At 39.1% G+C, this 20,472-nt stretch overlaps 2 protein-coding genes across 2 annotated transcripts; both read right to left on the reverse strand.

Moving 5' to 3' along the window:
• Positions 1 to 2,724: 2,724 nt before the first annotated feature.
• On the reverse strand, positions 2,725 to 3,524 carry LOC122663825. Its single transcript, XM_043859473.1, has one exon. It carries the CDS (start codon positions 3,495 to 3,497, stop codon positions 2,790 to 2,792), a length of 708 nt encoding a protein of 235 aa, XP_043715408.1. The 5' UTR covers positions 3,498 to 3,524; the 3' UTR covers positions 2,725 to 2,789.
• Positions 3,525 to 7,973: 4,449 nt separating this feature from the next.
• On the reverse strand, positions 7,974 to 9,779 carry LOC122665365. Its single transcript, XM_043861496.1, has 2 exons — positions 8,533 to 9,779; positions 7,974 to 8,445 (listed from the first exon to the last, which is right to left on the reverse strand). Exons 1-2 carry the CDS (start codon positions 9,296 to 9,298, stop codon positions 8,171 to 8,173), a joined length of 1,041 nt encoding a protein of 346 aa, XP_043717431.1. The 5' UTR covers positions 9,299 to 9,779; the 3' UTR covers positions 7,974 to 8,170.
• Between the last annotated feature and the right edge of the window lie 10,693 nt (positions 9,780 to 20,472).

Genomic DNA, 20,472 nt, shown 5'->3' on the forward strand with positions numbered 1-20,472 from the left:
ATAGTTGTTTTGTCCTCTTACTTGAAAGTTTTATGAGAGACTTAAGTGTAATGTATTCTATCACTCAGGGGTTTACATGTTATTTTTAACTGTTGTTGAACTTATTGTTAATTAATGTTATTTTTTGGATAAATAATACCATACATTAATTTTAGATGAGTTAGATTCTTCTTGTGCAATCACAATGGTAAACACTCTATAAGATCACACCCACTCAACATGAGAAATTGTTAGATGACATTCTACAAATACATAATTAAGGATGAGAGAGACACAATTCATCACTATTAACCAACGGTTTTAGGGTTTTAGAATCCCCAAAATCATGTCATATTCTCTCTTTGGTTTTGTGAGCGTCTTTTGGGGTTTTAGAATACCCATAATCATGGCACTCTCTCTCTAATTTGAGAGCTGGGGTTTTTGAAACTCTAATTCGGGAAGAACGTCTCCGCTGCGTTGATCTATGTTGCCCATGCAGAATAGCCAGTTCTAGTGCTACAATCATTTGAAGAACTAGTACTATAGGTTTTGAGGTTACTCTAAGCCCCATTATATGTATTTGATCAAACACGTATTGCGTGTAGGATGCAAATTTTTGTCAAATATTCTCCATCACCAACAATTGTTCCTCTGTGCCACCATTGATATGGCATGGGAGATGTGACGAGCGGTGTGTAAAAGGCCCTGGAACGAATTCATTGCCATATGGATGGCTGACATTTACCAGAGATTCCAGCTTTATGTAAGTGAGTTATAGTCTACAATCTGAACTGAGGACGGCTTTTTGGAGTTAGCTCACCCTTGTGGGATAACGACCCTTTGTTCCGTCCATTGTAGCATATGTGTCGCCCAGGGCATGAGGGTTTGGGCTATTTTTATAAGATGTCTCTTTAAAGTGAAAGTGGAATTCATCCTTAGGTTTTTTTTTATTTTGTTTCTATTCATCTAGATCTCTTCTTTGTTTCATCTATTTTTTTAGATCCTCCTTTTTTTTCCAAGCAAAGAGAAGGGTAAGGGTCTTTTTCGATGGATCTCTCTTGTTCCTGTTTAGTACCCTTTGTTTCGAAAGTCTTTCTATTTCTACATCCATTTTTTCTTCATTTTGCCATTTTCATATAGGGGGAAGAGAGAGAGAGAGACTCATGGGAGTGTTGATATATGACACACTACCTGACAGAAAACTACTTCCCAATATTCAATATCAGGCTATACTTAATTTGGGTTTCCACATTCGTAGCGTAAAGCAAATATGGATTGAGGCGGAAGAGGGAGAGAAAGAAAAAAGATCGTTATTTGTTTCAGTGTAAAATAATGAGAACAAGAAAATTTTCCGGTAAAATCGTAAAAACTGATTTTTTACTACTTTCTTAACTATCTATATTTTCATGAGAGAAGGCTTTGCATGGGGATCACACATTTTTCATATTTTACCCTGAAAAAATTTACACATTATTTGATCGTATAGTTTTCAATATCTAGCTTATGCATCTGTAGATACCATCCCAATTATGGTTTTCACAACCATATGATGAGGCTTCATTCTTAGTTAAGGTTAACCTATGGGCCTTAACAACAGCTCTAAAAGCCACCGACACATAATAATCCTCTTTAAACAGTATGTCAACATCCAACACCATCCTCATCAAATATCAAATGTCGAAACCTTATCATGTCCTTATACAAGAACCGTCCAAGGCCTTGTAGGACCACTCACATGGAATCCACTCCTCCTGTGGATCCCACAATAGAGAATGGAAATAAACAACAAGATGATATTCCAAGGACCTGGCTCTTCTCCAGCCGTAACGGGAGCTGGAGGTTTTTTTCCAGCGCTCGAAAACCCCCCAAAAAACAGGAAGGGGAATGGTGTTTTGGCAAGATTGGACCCTCTAGTTCCAGCCACGGCTAGAGGAAATCCTCTTCCATATTCCAGAGCTTCATAAGAAATGGTGATATTGCAGAGTTTTTAAAGCAACTAAAATATGGAAAACGATCAAAACCCTACTAGATAGAATTGAGGAAATTGAGGGGATAAAAATCCAACACGGACTTGCATGAGATCGACAAATAAACATGCGATAAGAAGATGTTTCCTCTCAATTACATTGCCTGTACTTGACGTCAAGTACATCTAACAAAGGAGGTAGAAATGACTACCCTATCCCCTACCCGAACACATTGCCCGAGGTGGGGTCCACCTCCTTCTATTAGATTTACTTTACCTCACGTACGGGCAGTGTAATTGAGAGGATAAAAATTCACACCTAGACACACAAGCGAGCAAAAGTACCACATTACTCCCATGGAAAGGCAGAAATCCCACTCAGGGCGATGTTTGTGTGCATGCAGGGCTCTAGAGGCCCAAGCAGCGATCTATTTCCCATTTATGACGAACATAGCAATGCCACAAATAGGGAAGAGAAGCAGGCAACAAGGTTATATTCCAGAGTTTGAAAGCAACTAAGATATAGACTTGCATGAGATCGACAAGTAAAGATGCTATGAGGAGTTGCTTCCATTACCCTTAAGGTTCATACTAAAAATTCATGTTCTCAGAAAACCCCCAAATTTCTAAATTACAGTGGTTGATGATCCACTCATCCAAAATAAGAATTTATATGACCTTAACGCAGCAATGCTCAAAACAAGAACAAGAGAAAAAGATAAACAAGAACTACTAATCTTATCGATCTAATCGCCCAACTAGAAAACAAAATCGAAGACCATAATAAGTAGAGCAGTAAAAGCCTGTAGAGATTCGAACACCACAGTCGAGATCAAGAACTTCCTCAAACCTTCTCCTTATAACCGTAGTATTTCTTTAAACATCTGGGGAGGTAAACGGGCAATAAGAAGCCAAAGAGATTGAAGGACCATAACCCTAGATTTGCCACTGCAAGCGCTCTCCCAAAATAAACTCTCCTGATTGATCCACCAGAACCCTCACCCGCCTTTCCGATCTCAGCTTTCAACCAATCAAGAAGCGTGAACATCCTCATCGAATTGTAAAATACCGGCACAAAAGCCCTGATCGGAAGCGAGAAGCCGAGGCTAAATGTTAAACCTTCCACGAAAACTTGGCTGGATAGAAGGAAGACGTGAGGAGCGGCTGCTTTGATACCCTCCTTGTCGCCTTCTAAGATTCCTTCGAAGATGTAAGCAATAGGGAGTAAAAGCCCAATCACGGCTGCTAGGGAGACGTAGAGACTCAGAATCTTATTGGTCTGGCCAAAAACTGGGGGGTCAGGGTAAGGACCCAGAAGAGGGAAGGCAAACTTGGAGAGGAAGAAGACATAGATAAGGGTGAAGAATGCGAAAGCCAAGTCTTCTATGCTTACCATTCCACTCGCTGAGAAGACGATGATGACGGCGAGAGCATTGAGTTGTCGGAATGATAAGAAACCTCTGCGGGTGCTCTGTTTTTGCGATTTCTGCTCCACTTCTTCTTCTTTGGCAAGACGAATGTCGCTAGCTGTTGGACCAATTCCCCCAGACATTTTGAGAAGCACTAACCCTGAGAAGGAGTTTTGTTTTATTTTTTCTGAATTCAAGGGTGATTTCTATGGATTCTAGTCGAAGAAGAAGAAGAAGATGATTTTGGGAATTGGGGAGGAAGTAAGAATCTACAATAAACAGTGATTAAGCTTTTTCTTCTGAGAAGGTCTGGTCCAAGACGAGACACGATAGGGGTGAAGTCCGGTGAGCGAGAAGTTACGAGTTGTAAGAACAAACGAAGAGAAAAATGGGGGAAATGGAGGAGTTCCTGTGAAGAACGGGAAATCAGCGATCGAAACAAAATGTCAAGGGATAAGGTAGTCAACGTGTCGTTTTTTCAAGGGTTTGGTATTAACAATAAGAACACGTGTCATTCAAAGAGAACATTTGATCCAGTTTTGCGAGTTGCATGGACGTTTTGAATAGAACAGGATTGAGATGAGGCCCGAGGTTGAGCGATCATCTTGTTTCACATGCCATTACGTGGATTTCATGTCAATTCAATGGTTGATTGAAAAATCTAATCATTTCAAAATTTAGAAATGTCAAGTGGTCAATCAGCTCTTCTACCAACCATTAGATCAACATGAAATCCACATGATGGCTTATGAGTTGAGCGGTGCCACTCAACCTTAGGCCGCAAATGAGCTTGATTCAAATAACTCGTTATTGAATTAAGACAACACTTCCATCCAAACTCTCTCTCTCTCTCTCAACCCTCTTGGTTTTTTGATATTTTCTCTCTCCTTCCTGGCCATGTAGATCGATGCATGAATTGTGAAATTAGTTTTTTTTATGTTGGTTTCTCTCCTAAACCTCTTGGCTCTTTGATATTTTTCTCTTTTAACATCCCGACCATTTAGACATGTATATGAATTATGAGGCACTCTCTTGTTAGTCTCTCCTATGTTTCTTGGTTTTAGCGTGGAGATATCAATATATCATATATGTGGGTCATGCTAAGATCCCTTCCCTCAACATAAAATAAAAAAGGGTTATTTTCAAATGTCCCCCTAAAAATGGTCAGATTTATAGTTGCCTTCCTAAATTTTCATTAATTTCACATACACCCCAGCTTTCCAAACTAAATATCACTATAGTCCCTACCGTTAGTCAGAGATGTTATATCATAACAGATCCCAATTTTTTAATATTGATGGACCATTATGCCCATTTGATTTTAAAAAATTGATCATATAAAAAACCTTTTTTTTTTTTTAATTTTATAAGAATAACGAATCGGAGAGGGAATATTCCCTCTCCTTCTTCCTCAAATCGCAAAACAGAGATTGTTAGGGTTTTTTTAAACGCTACTGCCGCCCCTTGCGGTGGCCGAATCAGGAGGCGGCGGTCTCAGAAGGACACGGCGAACGACGGATGTCCACCGGCGACCACGATGCCGGCCTCAGATGCAGGTAAAACAACCGGTAACCAAGAGGGTTTGGGTTCGGGTGTTACAGCAGAGTTCGAAGAAGAAAGTAAGTCATGGAGACTCACATTGGAAGAAGAGGAAGAGGAGGAATTCAATTCTACCCCTCTTGATTTTCTCATGGAAAACTCAGGAATCTGCCGAGGTATCAGTTTGGAAAATTGAATGTCTTCTTGATCAAAAGAAGAGAAAGGGAAAAGAGAGGGAGGTCTTGGAGCCTGGTTCAGTTGCAGAATTTTTCAACTCGGTCAAGATTAAACAGCAACAGTTAGTAACCCCCAACTCTATTGAATCCAGGCCAAGGAAACTTCAGCAAATAAGTATTAATTTAACAATAGATTACTGAAATTGATTCAAGGGGACAAAGGAGTTGCAGATCTGGTTCGCAAATTGGTTCTCAATAATGACGAAAGCTCTGGATCTTGGACTTGGAGATTAAATTTGCAACTCAGGTTCCTACTAGATGCAAGCATTTAATCATACCAGAAAATAAGATGTACAAAGATGAAAAATTTTGCAACTGAACCAGGCGATGAACATTGAAAAATTCTAATTCAAGAACTCATCTTCCCCAAACCCTAAACGATTTGGGGAAGTTGAGTTGCAAGTTTGTTTTTTTTTTTTTTTTTTAGGTAAGGTCATTTTGGTCATTTTACCTTATTCAGGGGGCAGAATGGTCCATCAAAGTTCAAAAACTGGGATCCGTTATGTTATAACGTCTTTGTCTAACGGCAGAGACAATAGTGGTATTTAATTTAGAAAATAGGAGTTCACGTGAATTTAATTTAGAAAATAGGAGTTCACGTGAAATTAATAAAAAGATAGTTGGAGACACTATTTTCAGGGGGTTGGGGGGGGGGGCATTTAAAAATAATCCAATAAAAAAAGATAGCCATTGGTAGGGGTGTCAATTGGTCCAGCCTTTTCACCCAAAAATAAATAAATAAATAAAAAGAATCTATTTATTGGGTCTGGTTGGTTTCGATCGAATCTAAACAGTCCCCACCAATTTAAGACGCTGCATTGTTTTTGCCCATTTAGATAATCATTCCTAGGCCAGTGCACGGATGCTTTGCTATTCAGACGATTGGTTATTGATTCATAATTGAGCTCAAGGTCATCGGAATTGACTAATTGGGCTATAAATTATCCTTAAACGGACTATAAATAGGTTGTAATCAGGCTAAATGGGCTTAAACTAGCTAATCAGACTACAAAGGTCAGTCCCGGTCAGGCGATTGTTAAGCCACTACCTTGCATCATGAACGGTCAATTATTAATCGATCAAGCCGATCTCGGGTTCAATTGGTTGGTTCAGGTCAAGTCTATCGGTGCAGGCCAACTTTTGACACTCCTTATTGATGTCACAATAGTTGGAGACATTTTCAGAACTCCCAAAAACAGACCTCATTGATGTCACAATAGTTGGAGACATATTCAGAACTCACAAAACCAGACCTCAATTGTCTATTTTCATGGTTTTTCGATTTTTCCTGTCTAAAATATCTATTCTTGTTCAAAGTTGGGAGGATGTATTGTAATATCTCAAATATTGGTACACATGCATAGACATACAAAGTTGCATGCCAATACAATATATATTTAATTAAAGGGAATAAAAACACTACCTGGGCGCAACAATCATTTCGTATGCCTCTGTGTCTGGACGCAAGGTTAACGAACCGCACACACCTAGATACCGTTCTCTTTCTCTTAATTAAATTAAACTCTGAAATTTGACACGTGATTAATCTAGACTCTAGACTATATCCTTTCTATCAAATGGTTGAAATGGGCGCATCATCTATCAAGTGGCATTATAGATGCCTTTGCAAGTTTGGAAAAGTAGTAAACCCTTGTAACAGTAATATTTTACCAATAAATGGAAAAGTGGATTGCTTTTGCTTCGCAAGCGTTGTAGTCTTGTAGACACACAATTTAGATCCTCGTCTACAATAGACCGTATGCCAATTGCCAACAAGGGTAGGCTCTTTGCCAATTGCCAACATGGGTGGAACGTGGATCATTTGCATGGAAGGGAGTGGGGGTTCCCAATTTTTGGTTGTGCATCTATTATGCGGATTTGAGTCCTTTGTAGCATGACACAGTGTGTAACACACCATCCGACGGCCCTGCAGGGTGTTAAGTTTCGTGCCCGAATAGACAGAGCCTTGGATGTGCGCTACAGAAGAGCCCAACGCCTATTATACAGCCTCCATTTGGGAGGACCTTTAAGAAGGCTTGTACTCAGATATCCACATCCATTACCCAATGTATTAGAAAACTACATGACTCATCCCAGCTAGGTTCGACACATCTGAATCATCAAGTTTTGAGGAGAAAAAGTGGAGTAAATGAACATGGTTTTCCAATTATGATTCAAATGTGTAGTGGCATATTCTCTTCAGATCCAGATTCTGTACCAACAAACCAGTTAAAAAAAGAATCCTGATCCTAGTCTCAATTAAGATGTACTGTCTTGATATCCTCAACTACAACCTAGTATGGATATACAGGTTATCATAAAAAATGAATATACATACCTGTAGAAACCAAAAGGAAACATTAGCAAAGGAACTACAGAGAAGCAAAACTGTAACCTCATCAAAACTCTATGAAGCAAAATTATTACAGCTATAAAATTTTGCCACAACAAGAAAATGACTAAAAAAAATCTGTTACCACACCCAAAAATAAATGATCTCAAAAAAATATACCCTCTGGACCTTTTTCTTTTGCCCACTCTTTCCTAAACCAGAAGACCTTTGAATAAATCTAGAAGGTCTGAAAAAGATTTTACTGTGATAAAAATGCACATTGGTAAACAGATTAGACAAAAGGTTTTATGGACTCCCATACATAGAGTATCTATGGATGACCCACTTAATTGTGCCAAGTGAATAACCATTCAATATCTAGAGCATGATCTGGACTGGTCTCTTGCCAAAATTCAAAGCTAAATTCAAACATATACCCTCCAATTAATGTCATGTACCTTCCTAGCAGACTAAGCTTTGTCATGCATCCTCTTGATAGTCTTGGATTTCAGAAAATTTAATTTTTGCCACTTGGCCAATTCCAATTGAGCTAGTACATGACATGTGAGCAGGGGGACCTTTGGGTCTACCTCTACAAAATTTCAGTCCCCATCAAACCTGCTATGTGGTACAAATAGGTGGGCCATCCATAGATACCCCATGGACGCGTCCCGTCCATAAAACCTGCTCCCAAATGAAAAATACTGACTCAAGTACAATTTCTCTGCTTTGGTATATACTTTAGTCTATAACCCTTTTCTGGCTTCCCTCTGAACTTGGTTTTAGCAGGTCCCGTGGTTGAGGGCTCAAGACCCACTCCCACTAGCCGGTTTTCAGCATTCCCAAGGATGCTGCGTTCGCAACCATCTGATACAAACTGTGCCGGCAGTAACACATCATCATGGTTTTCCAAGCATCCGGCAGGTTCATTTTCCATGCATAATACAAGCTTCACATGATCTGCAGCAATCGCCTCCTTCCATCCTGCATGAAGTTTTAATCAAATTAGACACAAGATCTGCAGGGCAGTTTAAGAGAAACAAGTAGGCAAAGAAAAGAACATAATCTTACTCTGAGCAAGAAAAGCTTCTGCAGCACGACTGGAAAACATCAGCCCTCTAGAATCTGCATTATCTTTCAGCAGAATAGGAGAATCTTTCTTACTCCCAGAGCCACTATCATAAATGGCACCATGGGCCAGACAACTCTCACTGGAGGGATTTCGGTCAGTGAATTGGCAGGAAATCACGTCTGCTTCATCTTCTCTCTTAACAACTTGTATATTTGTGGAAACCCCAGCTTCATGCCTTCCCACTGGCCTCCAAAGCTTGACCATCAGACGGTTGGTGCTCCCCTGAGATGAATCAGCCTTGATCGGCTTCTCTAGGATGTGGCTACGCTTTGGTGGTTGTTCTGCTGTACACTGTTCAACAGCAGCAGTCACAGTTTCACCCTGACGCTGGCTAACACAATCTCCAAGTGTGACAGAGATGGAACCTATCAACAACTCACAGTTCTCGTTTTGATCTGATTGATCTACCAAATCTCTTTGTACTCTTGAATTCAAAACCTCTCCTTCGACTTCGGACTTGGTTTTCCGAGTCCATACTTTATGGCCAGTGGCTATAGAAACATTTCTCTGGTCCCTGTAAACCCCATGCTTCTGCACCCCTCCTGATTTCAATGCATTTTGGCCTGAATGCATACCATTTGGTGTGCTCCTTTGTGGTTTCAGAAGCTGCCTTCTAGCAACAATTGGTTGCCGTCGGCTACCTTCCTGCTGCATTTTCTGGTCAACATTCTGACAATTGGCTGTGCTTATGTCACCATAAGCCATCTCAATGTCAGGATCGTTAAATCCGGTCAGACTTCCTGTGTCTGCTTCCACATCAGTCTTCAGATGTCGAACTGGCTCAAGGTAAGGCGTAACAAGATCTATCTGTCCTTCCTGAGAATGGAGGTCAGACGCTGCCTCCTGGTTGGTATTTCCTGTGGAAGAAACTATTTCATCCAAGTTATCCGGCGAACCATCCCTAGAATCTTCCTTGTCCCCATCAGTCTGCTCTCTTGATTTCTGCTCCTTCTGCCTAAGCTTCTTCAGACGTCTCCTTTCCAAGAGTTCAGCTTGCCTTTGGGAAAGAAAGTAAAACCACACCCGGGGGGAGGGGGTTGTCAGTTTTGAAGCATAAAAGCTAAACAATTCAAAAACCCCATAGCAGGGGCCAACCTGGTCAGTAGTCTGACAAAAACCTATTGGACTGCGTGAGTTGACTCAGTTAAAATGGTGCAAGTTCTGAAGATAAAATGTATACCAGTGCCATAGAACTTCCAACCATGACCAACCCACATTGGACTGCAAGTTGAGTTGGTCAAGAAAAAAAGTTACATTTCGGAACTCAAAGGATTAACGATCGAGTTGAAAGATTTCATCTACCCCACTTGGGCAGTTTATCTAATGATTGATTCACCTCAGTTCAAATTGCTGATTATAATATCAGGATATGGTGTACATCCAATTTCAAGATTCGCATGAATTGAGGAGGCAGTCTGGTCTGAGTTTTAAAAAACATATCGATACATGCAAGTACTACAACCGAAAATTGAAGAGAGCTTAGAAATTTTAAGGGAACCTGATGAGGACATCACTCAAGGATTTAGGACTTATCAGAGGAGACACAGACACATGCAGCCACGTGTCAATTCAGTATGGCTAGATGACCAGTATTAAGTGTATTTTCTTTTTATTATTTTGTTGTACTTTTATTTGGCCCAGACTATAATCTTATTTTATTGATGTTTTGCTATGTCGTATTTATATGGGATTTTGGGTAGTTATTTTAGGAAACTACTATTTGGAGGTTTAATATGTAATTACATGGGTAGTTATTTTAGGAAATAACTGTTTTTTGTTGAGTAATGTTATGAGGCCCTTTGTACTTCATTATGGGAAGACAATGAATGAAGGTATTTGGAATTTGTGAGATAACTCTCTTTTTCTGCAGCGTGAGTGACCCTATGCAATTCTTGGAGTGAATCCGAGATCTTCTTCTATCTACGCCTCATCTCTTTCAAACTCTATATCTAAAACAAACCATCCCTGTTTGATCCCCCAAATCCATTGTTGTTTGTTCCATCATTATTTCCCACAACCTCCATTTGATCTTTCAATTACAGCAGCCCATAAACCCCAATAAATCATACCTGTTTGGCTGGAATAGGACTGATTGTGATGAAAAATATGGTATCCCAAATTCTCTTGACCCTCCTTAGTCAAATCTCCAAGAAACTCAATTTTCCCTTCTTGTCTAGACATGATTATTGCTAAATTTGTTACCAATTCTTGAATCAATCCCAAATTTTCTAACTTCTGTTCCAACTTCAACGCCCAAATACCTTGGATATTGTTCTACCAACAAGGAGGCCTTGAGGACACAATCTTCGGAGTTAGGTAGTGATTCAACACTTATTCAGCATTCTAATCCATGGGACAACAAAGGTTTCTTTTATTAATTTTCTTTTGCATACTAAGTATGAAATTCTGCACAAATGATTTGTTTGTTTCTTTATTTATGGCTGTACTTGTTAAGAATTTTTTCATGTATGCTGAGATATATGAGTTGGATACCCTTCCCAACCTTCCTACCTTTCAATTAGGATAATTTTCTGTTTCCCAAACCTGTCCTAGACTAAATTTGATATCAGAGTATAGTTCCAGCAATTTGTGTCCTCTTAGCTTTCCCATTTTTCGTATGTCAACCCGTAGTAGAACCCAGTTCCAACCACACTCCTAAATAGGACCAATGAATTTAGATATTCTAGCTGAACAATTGGCTAGAGTAAATGGCAGGTTGGATGTGTACCATACCCTGTTTGAGGCCCAACATATGCGTTTGAGAGCTCTTGAGGCTGTCAGGCAGTCCGTGGAGCATGTGTTTCGGGACACTGGAGTAGGGGAAAATAACAAGCAGCATGATGATATTGCAAGACTGGATATAACTCACACCCTGTCTATTCAATTGAGCAGGCATTCCAGTTGCATTGGAATTAGAACAGTACATTAGGCAACCATGCACTAGGAAAAATGGTTCCCAATTTGTAGAGTTTTCTTCAAAGAAATTTACTGATAGTGAGTGGGTACCTAAGTCTGTCCATTTTTCCCCTAATGCATGCGTCTAAAGGAAGCAATCTTTCCCATTTCACACCTAAAGATTCAAAGGGAAAGGACATGCAATAGAGAGTTCTAAGGGCAATAACAAACCTGTGTGCTATCGTTATAGTAGTGCTGGGCAATATGCCTATCAATGCCCAACCCATAATCTCTGCACTAGAACCGATGAGTGTGAAGAAGAGAAAGAACATGCTGAAGAAGAATGTGTGCATGTTCCTGAAGAAGGGTCAAGTGATGAATGAGGCCCAAGAGTTTGAAGAGATGACAAGCTGTGAGGTGTATGTTCACTCAACCAAAGACTGAGGGTGATTGGCGAAGAACCAATATCTTCCACACTTGCACTAAAGGTGGGGATAAAAAATTGTAAGGTTATCATAGACAACGGGAGTTCTACATGGAACGAGGTCTCGCTGAGATCTCCGAGATATCTCAGTTTTTTGATGGTCGGAGACGAGACAGAGGACGAGTTAAGGAAACAACATCGACTCAAGATCTTGGTATTATCTTGGTATCTCGGCAAGATCTCGGTATTTTATATTAATTGTATGCTTTCAACTACTAAATTATGTGTAGAATAGGGCCTATTAGTATGTCGTAGCCTACCAACCTAGGGTCCAAAGTCAAACTCCTATTTGGACTTTGATATTTCAAAATCCGAGTGTCATCGTGTTTAAATGGCCCAAAATAGGCTGTATACCAAGTTTCATGACTGAACTAGGTCAAAAACCCATCGAAACCTGGCTTTGAGTTCAAAAAAAAAAGAGCACCAACTCACCGAGATCTCGCCCGACTCGGTTTTCTGCCTGGCCAAAACCGAGACCTTGAACCATGGAGTTCTATGAATGTGGTTTCCCAAGCTATTGTTTGCCTATAAGGGCTTAAGTAGGCGCCTCACCCACATCCTTACAAGGTTGCTTGGGTAAATGACACCACCATACCCATTAGCCAGCGTTGCTTAGTTCCTTTACAATTTGCTGAGTATCATGACATTATTTGGTGCGATGTTCTACCCATAGATGCGTCACACATTTTATTGGGAAGACATTGGTTGTTTGATCTTGACGTGACACAATTCGGTAAATCAAATACTTATGTGTTTGTCTACAAAGGGAAGAAGATCAAACTCAATCCCTCCCAACCTAGAGAGTTGAAAGCAAAAGGTAGGAAGCTGGACACTTCTCAAGCCAGTCAAAAAACAAAACCTTTGCACATCCTTAGTAGGCAACAATTTGAGAGAATGCAAAGATCAAGAAGTGATCTACTTAATGTTTCCAAGGAAGTAAACGAGCACTCCCTAGATGTTCCATTAGAGGTCACGAGAGAGGTTACTACTATACTCTTTGAGTTCACTGATGTCATCCCTGAGGAGTTCATACGAACTTCCTCCCATGGGGGATATTCAACATGCATTCAACCTTGTTCCGGGATCCTCTCTTCCTAACCTTCCCCATTACCAAATGAATCCTATAGAATATTCTGAAGTGAAAAGGCAAGTTGATGAACTTTTCAGAAGAAGGATTCATGAGGGGAAGTCTAAGCCATACACAATGCCAACATTGCCGATTCCTAGAAAGATTGCAGTTGGCGCATGTGTAGATATTCGAGCAATGAATAAAATCACCATAAAATATCATTTCCCAATTCCCAAATTGGACGATATGCTCAATATGATGGCTGGCTCAGAGATATTTTCCAAAATAGATTAGAGAAGTGGGTATCATCGGCCTGGGGATGAATGGAAAACTGCCTTCAAAACAAAGGACGGTTTATATGAGTGGCTAGTCATGCCATTTGGCCTTACGAATGCACCAAGTACATTTATGAGACATATGACTCAGGTGCCAAGGACTTTCATCGAGAGGTTTCTGATAGTCTATTTTGATGACATTCTCATAGAAGAAGCTGGATGCAAGAAGTGTTGATCGCCAAAAGATTAAAAAATAACTTAGTGCCAATGCCCTATCATTTGGAGATGTCACCAGATATGGGCATCAGCCCCATTTTTTATGTTGAAGACCTTGTGCCTTACAAAGGATCAACCACCATTCCAAACCCCTTCGAGTCTTCCACTTCAACTACCCAGACCACACCCATACCTGCCACGTCATTTTCTCGTGGATCAGTCCCTATTTCTAGCCCAAACCCAAGAGGCATTCGTATTTCTCATCTTCTGCCCCTCCTTTGCCACCATTACCAACTATGCCAAGAAGAAGAGAAGTAGAGGACACTTTAGATGAGAAGACAGTGTCAACTCGTGCAGGGGGATATAACAAGTTCCTAGTCAACTGGAGAGACGGACCTAGAACAGATTGCACATGGATCATTGAAGACGAGCTTCAGGGTTAGTTCAGTTAGTCACTTCGTTTCTTCAGTTATTAAATATTTTATAAGAAGTACATATTGAAAAACTGTTAATATGGCCATGTTCAACGGTGGCCTGAGGATACCCTAGTACGGAAGAGTGATCTGATCTCTGATTGAAGGAGCTAAAAGAGCTAGGGGCAGGCCAAAAATGACCATAGGAGAGGTTGTGAGGAATGACATGAGTAGTCTGGGTCTTGTACCAAGTATGACCTCGGATAGAGCCTATTGGAGGGCAAGGAGCCATGTTGCCAACCCCATCTAGCTGAGATTTTCCTGACTTCTGGGCTGTGCTTCTTTCCTCTTACTTTCTTCTCTCATTTCGCACTTCTCATCTCTTTTGTCTTCATATCTTCATTCATCTTACTTTCAGTCAGTTTCCCCTACTTTGTTTTGAAAGGACCCATGTAACTGACCCCATTCGGTTGGGATAAGGCTGAGTTTGTTGTTATTGTTGTAACTGTTTTTTTTTTTTTTTGGTAATGTTATGAGGCCCTTTGTACTCATTATGGGAAGACAATGAATGAAAGTATTTAGAATTTGTGAGATTACTCTCTGCAGCATGAATAACTCTATACAATTCATGGAGTAAATCCAAGATACAAATATTTCTTCTGCTTCTATGTACTCCCTGTAGAGTTAAGATGGTGGAGAAGAGTGCTTTCCCCCCTTATTTTATCGGGAACAATTTCCTTCAAATTATTTCAGAAAACAAAAAACAAAAAACTAGTCATTACTTGTCATTCCAAATCCGTTCTCTGACCCATAACTAATAAAATTGCCAAATTTAGTTTTTGTTTCAAAAAACAATTATCAAACACTTTTTTTTGGATATTAAAAATAAACGAAAAACCCTCTGAGTAGTTCTTGATCAGCTCCTGCCAGTCCATACTACGTATTGTAGACTATTTTCCTTCCATTATGCTTATGTGCTTTTCTTTCTTTAGGATGTTTCAAATTTTAGTGTTTCTTGTTTTTTTTTTCATCAACTATGTACTTTGTTAAACTTTCAGTTTACCAATGAAACTTATGTAGTGGCTTGGTCACAGTTATCTTTTATTTAATGGAAATTATGCACCTTTTATTTAATTATAACTACCTCCCCTGTAGCTTTTAATTATTAAATATTTATTATTTCAAACTTGTTAGTCCTAGTCTGCACTCCATGAATGTAAGAAGAGTTTCACGCTCTGATACCAAGCTCTGTTACACCCCAAACCACCCCCTAGGAGGATTGGGTAGGTGACCCGAATTAAATAACGACAATCCACCAAATCCCACTGATCTAGAAGCTGTGCTTACATTCACGGAACCACATTTATCTTATTACCATAAGTAAGATCAGAGTGCTACAGATAAACTATAATTTCAATAAGAAAAAAGAAGCATAGCGATACGGGGAAATAATGATAATATAAACATAAGATAGTTTGTACATTTCCCACCACCCACAAACAAAGGAACCAAACTGATAAGTACAGAACTACATACATAGAAATATACAAGGTGAGCATACTCAACCCCAAAAAGAATTAAAAAGAAACTACAACTGATCCACAGTTAAAACGGGAAAAACTCCTAGCAAAACAAAAAGGAGTTCCCACAACAAAACATCAGAAGCACTCTTCAACGGTCTTCATCCACGACCATTGAGAAGGTATGCATGATCGGTATGGCCTCCGTCGGAGTTCACACCGACATCATCGTAACAACCAAGATTCTCCTCCTCGAGATAAGCCTACATGCCACACTGGCATCGATCTGCAAAATCATCTAAGAAAACATTGTACAACAGAGTGTGAGCCCCACCGAGCTCGTGAGCAAATAACATCATCATGCATGTACATGCAATCACAATTCCCAGTTCATATGATCCTACATGATATGCAAGTCCAATTTATTATTAGCCACCTAACAATACAACTAAATCATGTTAGTGCTACTACAATCCCCAATACATGTATCCCTGGTGCGGACTTCTAACCCCTTCCCGTGATACACCCATTGAGTTGTCGAAGAGGACTAGTCAGCTCCCACATCAGTCACCAAGGTCAGCCCGACCAGCCCTCTGTGACTAACCCGTGGGACAATCCATTTCTTTTCTAGCTTATAGCCCTGCATATAGCTCAATATCACCATTTCGGTGTTCTTTCATTCATTTTTCTCTTTTCTCATTTTCTGATGGTCGCCCCCACAGGCATCCAACACCTAAACCCCTGTTGGCAAGAGTGCGTAGCACAGGTGATGAAACTCTAGCCCCATGTCTATATGGCATCGTATGAGTCAGGTGGTGTCAACCGTATCCCATACTACGGGCTACCACGGGCCTCATTTTCAAGCTGACTACGGTATCTAGTTTAACACTCACAATCATTATATAAGAATTCACAGTGTTGATCAATAGACAGTTACTATGCAGTGATTTGAGTAATTTGAACAAGAATAAATAACACAACATATATGATTCAAGTTTTAACTTCTTCAACCATTTCAGTTTGATCTACAACTAATTATGGGACCTAAACTTTATATGACTTGTAGGTCTCATTATTAATATGTTAATGTAGAAACCCTTTTACCCGAAAAAAAAAAAAACCTCACCTCTCTTACGAATTTTTATCACCTCCAATTCGTTGCCCGCTCCAATTCCCTCCAATTCCTCACATAGGAGCTGAAATGACCACCCTACCTCACCTTGGGCAGTGTGCTCGGATAGGGGGTAGGGTGGTCATTTCTGCTCCTATGTGAGGAATTGGAGGGAATTGGAGCGGGCAGGAATTGGAGGTGATAACGATTCCCTCTCTTAACCTACCATAACCTAATTTAGGTGTGCATTAGTTCAAAGCTCCCCCTGGTTAAAAAAAAATGTAATAGGGTATTTAATACAATGGTGGAGAGTTTGATCACCACATGATATTAAACCGTTGTATGCAGCCTTACATATTTGAATTTAGAGTCTTCAACGTGGCAAGACAATGTAAGATAATGTGAGCTAGTTCTAACTCATATAAAGTTGTGTTTGGTATGCATTCTCATAATAGATTATAGGTCTAAGACGCATTTTGCAACCAATTCTTCTCTATTTTCTAGCTCCAGCATGCATTCTAGACTCGAAGTCTATTCTAAGAATGCATACAAAACACAACTTAAATATTCATTTGTTTCGTTTCAAATTAATATTCATATTTTGGCATCTTCCCTCCCCCTCCATTCTAACCTACAAAAAAGAAGAAGATGGATCTCTCTAAACATGTGCATTCGCATCACATCTACAATTTTCCCAATTATAAGTATATAAATGGCAGTAACTAAAGCATATTCTTGGCAATCACTCGAGTCTGCTTTCATTCCGACTAAATATTTGGAATTTGTGGTCATCTTTTAGTTTTTTATCATTTTATTTGGGAAAACAATTGCCATGACACCAATGTGTAGATTCATGTGCATGCCCTCTCACATCCCACTCGTGGACCCCACCCTCTCTCTCATCGTTGAAACCCATATTTAACGATTTGATTTCCCACCCCCTTTTTGGGTGGGAAACTACATTCTGCCATCGTAGCAATCCCTCTCCCTTTTCTTTTATACCTAGAAACACATACTTAGGAAGTACATAGCCTGGCAAATTGATTATTGGGAACAAGCTGGGATTATGTACCCCCAATGGTGTCTATCCTAGTTGGCTAAACCAATCTTATTTTGATTCAATTTGAGTAAAGTTGAATGGATATTACATACATTGTCTAATAGCGATGAAAGAAATATGACAATCGTTTCTTTATCCCCCCACCCCTAAAAAAAAGGCAGAATAGAATGAACATGCGGCGATTCCATAACTCAAATAGGATCTATAATGCATTAGTTATCATTGCCTTTCAAACAAACAATGTACACAAATTTCCAAATCTCCAAACAAACAATGTACCAAAAAAAAAGATTGTTTTGAGTTTCCTCACGACTCAAGTCCACATAATAGCATACATAAAATTTGGTTGTAGAGCTTTACATCCAATCCTCGATGCCATTTAGATGACCATCTTCTTATGGCATATAGATATGTACTATTTCTCTTAATACGAAATATAAAATCATACAATAATTATAAAATAAATGTAGGATATTAACGCAAAATTTTTTTTCTTCTCTATAGGACTGTTAAAATTATTTTGAGACTAAAGGCAAAAGAAAAGAAACAAGACGGCGATGCAAAGTTTTCTATGAAGTATTGAAAGAAGTACATTGCTCCTTGCTCTCTGTGTGCTCCTCTCCTCCTTTGATTTAGTTGCTATCAATTGACATTCTTTCTCACATTCTTCTACAATGCCTGGCATTATTGATGGGAATCCATATTGATCTTCAATTAGTTTCTACAAAATCTATTGAAAATAAATAAAATAAAAATCATTATACTAAAAGAATAAAAAAAAGTTATCATCATTAGGAAGAAAAAATATATATTAAATAAAAAAAATAAAAAAATAAAGTTATAAATTATTCGACACCTTAAGTATATCCTGTATGTAGAAGAAAACTTTTAAGTAAAATCTATAGAATAAAATTTGTTTAAAATTATTCTTTTGCATTTTACAAAGGAGAAAAGGAAACGTACTCCATGTTTTTCATTCTAGGTTGAAACCTTGGCCTTCTTTGTCCAACAACTTTAAATTCTTTTTTCTCTCGCCTTCGAGTGGTTGTTCTTTCTATTGAAGCATTTCCTTCGCATCTACCACTGCCTCTTGTCTCCTCGTTCTTCTCATCAAATTGTAAGAATTCTCCCGAGGATGATGAAACAGCATAAAGAACCATAAGTAAATTTAGTTCAGGAAGAACAGGATGAACATGCGACGATCTACGAGTGTCATCACCACTTCCCTCTTCCTCTTCTTCCTCTTTATTTGTATTTTCAATTTCTTCTTTTGTTTCTATTGCCTTTGTACCACCATCTGCAACAAGAAAAAAACATTAATTGACCTTCACTAATATTCTGTTCTTGAGATCATTCAAATGGGAAATTTATTTGAATCTTAAATATATAGATCTATACAAATAAAACTCTAGTGATCATCATATATAATACTGCAATATAATCTCAATAAATTAATCAAAACCAGAAAAATTTTAGGAGGAGAAGAATACACGGATAATAGAATGAGGAAACTCACCCATTGAATTAACACCCACGGATGGATTTGCCATAGCAACAACTTCAACTTAGAAATTTTATAATGGAAAATTGCAAAAAAAAAACTAACATTTCCGAGTAATGATTTAATATATCTGTAAATTTATTTATTTTTTGGTTGTTGATTCAGGTTCAGCCGTTAAGTTAGTTTCTATTGTGTTGCATTGACAAAGTCATCAATCATTGGATTGGGCTTTGGATGGTACTCCATGGCCCAAACTCAACAAGCGGACGCGGTTGATATTAAAAGTAGGGCAAGAGATCGCTATTTGGTTGTGTAGCATTTGCACCAGTGTGTATTTAGGGAGGGGTCAATAAAAGCGCATGTAGTAACATTTGACTGAATGGGATTTTGTAGATTTACTGGGGCCTGGGGGTTAAGCGATAATTTTGTGCCATCCTGTGTCTAGCCATAGGAACCATGTGATATGTTAGTGTTATTTTTTCCTTAACAATACAAAGAAAATAAATAATTAAACTAAATATATATGTTTAAAATGAGATTGGACCAATTGAACTGATTGAATTCCTTCTCAGTTCGGTAACAGTTTTAGTTTTTAGAAACCGTTATAAGACTGAAATAGTCCAGACCGACCGATAAGACCATTGAAACCTAGAGAATGTGATAAAACTAATAAAATTCAAGGAAAAAAGAATGATAACCGGTTGTGTGGTTCTTGCACCCAGACACAGGACCGCATAAAATTACTACTTAGCCCCCAGTGAACTAAAAAATCTCATCCAATCAATTAAATGCTCTTGCACACACTCTTATTGGCCACCACACTAGTGTAGGAGTTACACAACCAGACAACGATCTCTTGCCCATAATTTAATATCTTTAATATTTTGTTTTTAGGGGAGAGAACGCTATTTGGTCGCATAGTCCTGTGCCAGCATGGGGACCAATGAGAGTGCATGCCCCAACATCAAATATGGGGGTAGGATAGTCATTTCACCAGTCATGTGTCTGGGCGTAGGGCTACGACCAAGTAGCCTTCTTTTTCCCTTTTTTTTTTTTTATATATATGAAAAACTCAGATCACACAGATAATAGACCGACAAGGGACCATTAAAATAAACTAGGGAAGTAGTTTTCTGTACAGGGGTGTGGCCTACGCCAGCTCTCCCATTTTTCTTTCTCTCTCCTCCTTAAAACAAGGGAGCAGAGGTGTCTTTTCACATGGAAAGGAGAGAGATAGACTCATGGGAGTGCTGGCGTAGGCCACACTCCCGGACTGAGAACTTTTTCCCAATAAACTAATAATGAGCCAATTGCTATCAATTTCGGTTTACTTTT

Source organism: Telopea speciosissima, chromosome 6, assembly GCF_018873765.1.
Source record: "Telopea speciosissima isolate NSW1024214 ecotype Mountain lineage chromosome 6, Tspe_v1, whole genome shotgun sequence".
NCBI lineage: Eukaryota > Viridiplantae > Streptophyta > Magnoliopsida > Proteales > Proteaceae > Telopea > Telopea speciosissima.

What these genes read in the sequence shown, in the direction of transcription:
- LOC122665365 (XM_043861496.1), bottom strand. Translation starts at nt 9,298, where the DNA reads ATGGCTTATGGTGACATAAGCACAGCCAATTGTCAGAATGTTGACCAG. An exon ending in AGAAGCTTTTCTTGCTCAGA is followed by an intron (nt 8,446 to 8,532) that starts GTAAGATTATGT and finishes AACTTCATGCAG; the next exon opens with GATGGAAGGAGGCGATTGCT.
- LOC122663825 (XM_043859473.1), bottom strand. Translation starts at nt 3,497, where the DNA reads ATGTCTGGGGGAATTGGTCCAACAGCTAGCGACATTCGTCTTGCCAAA.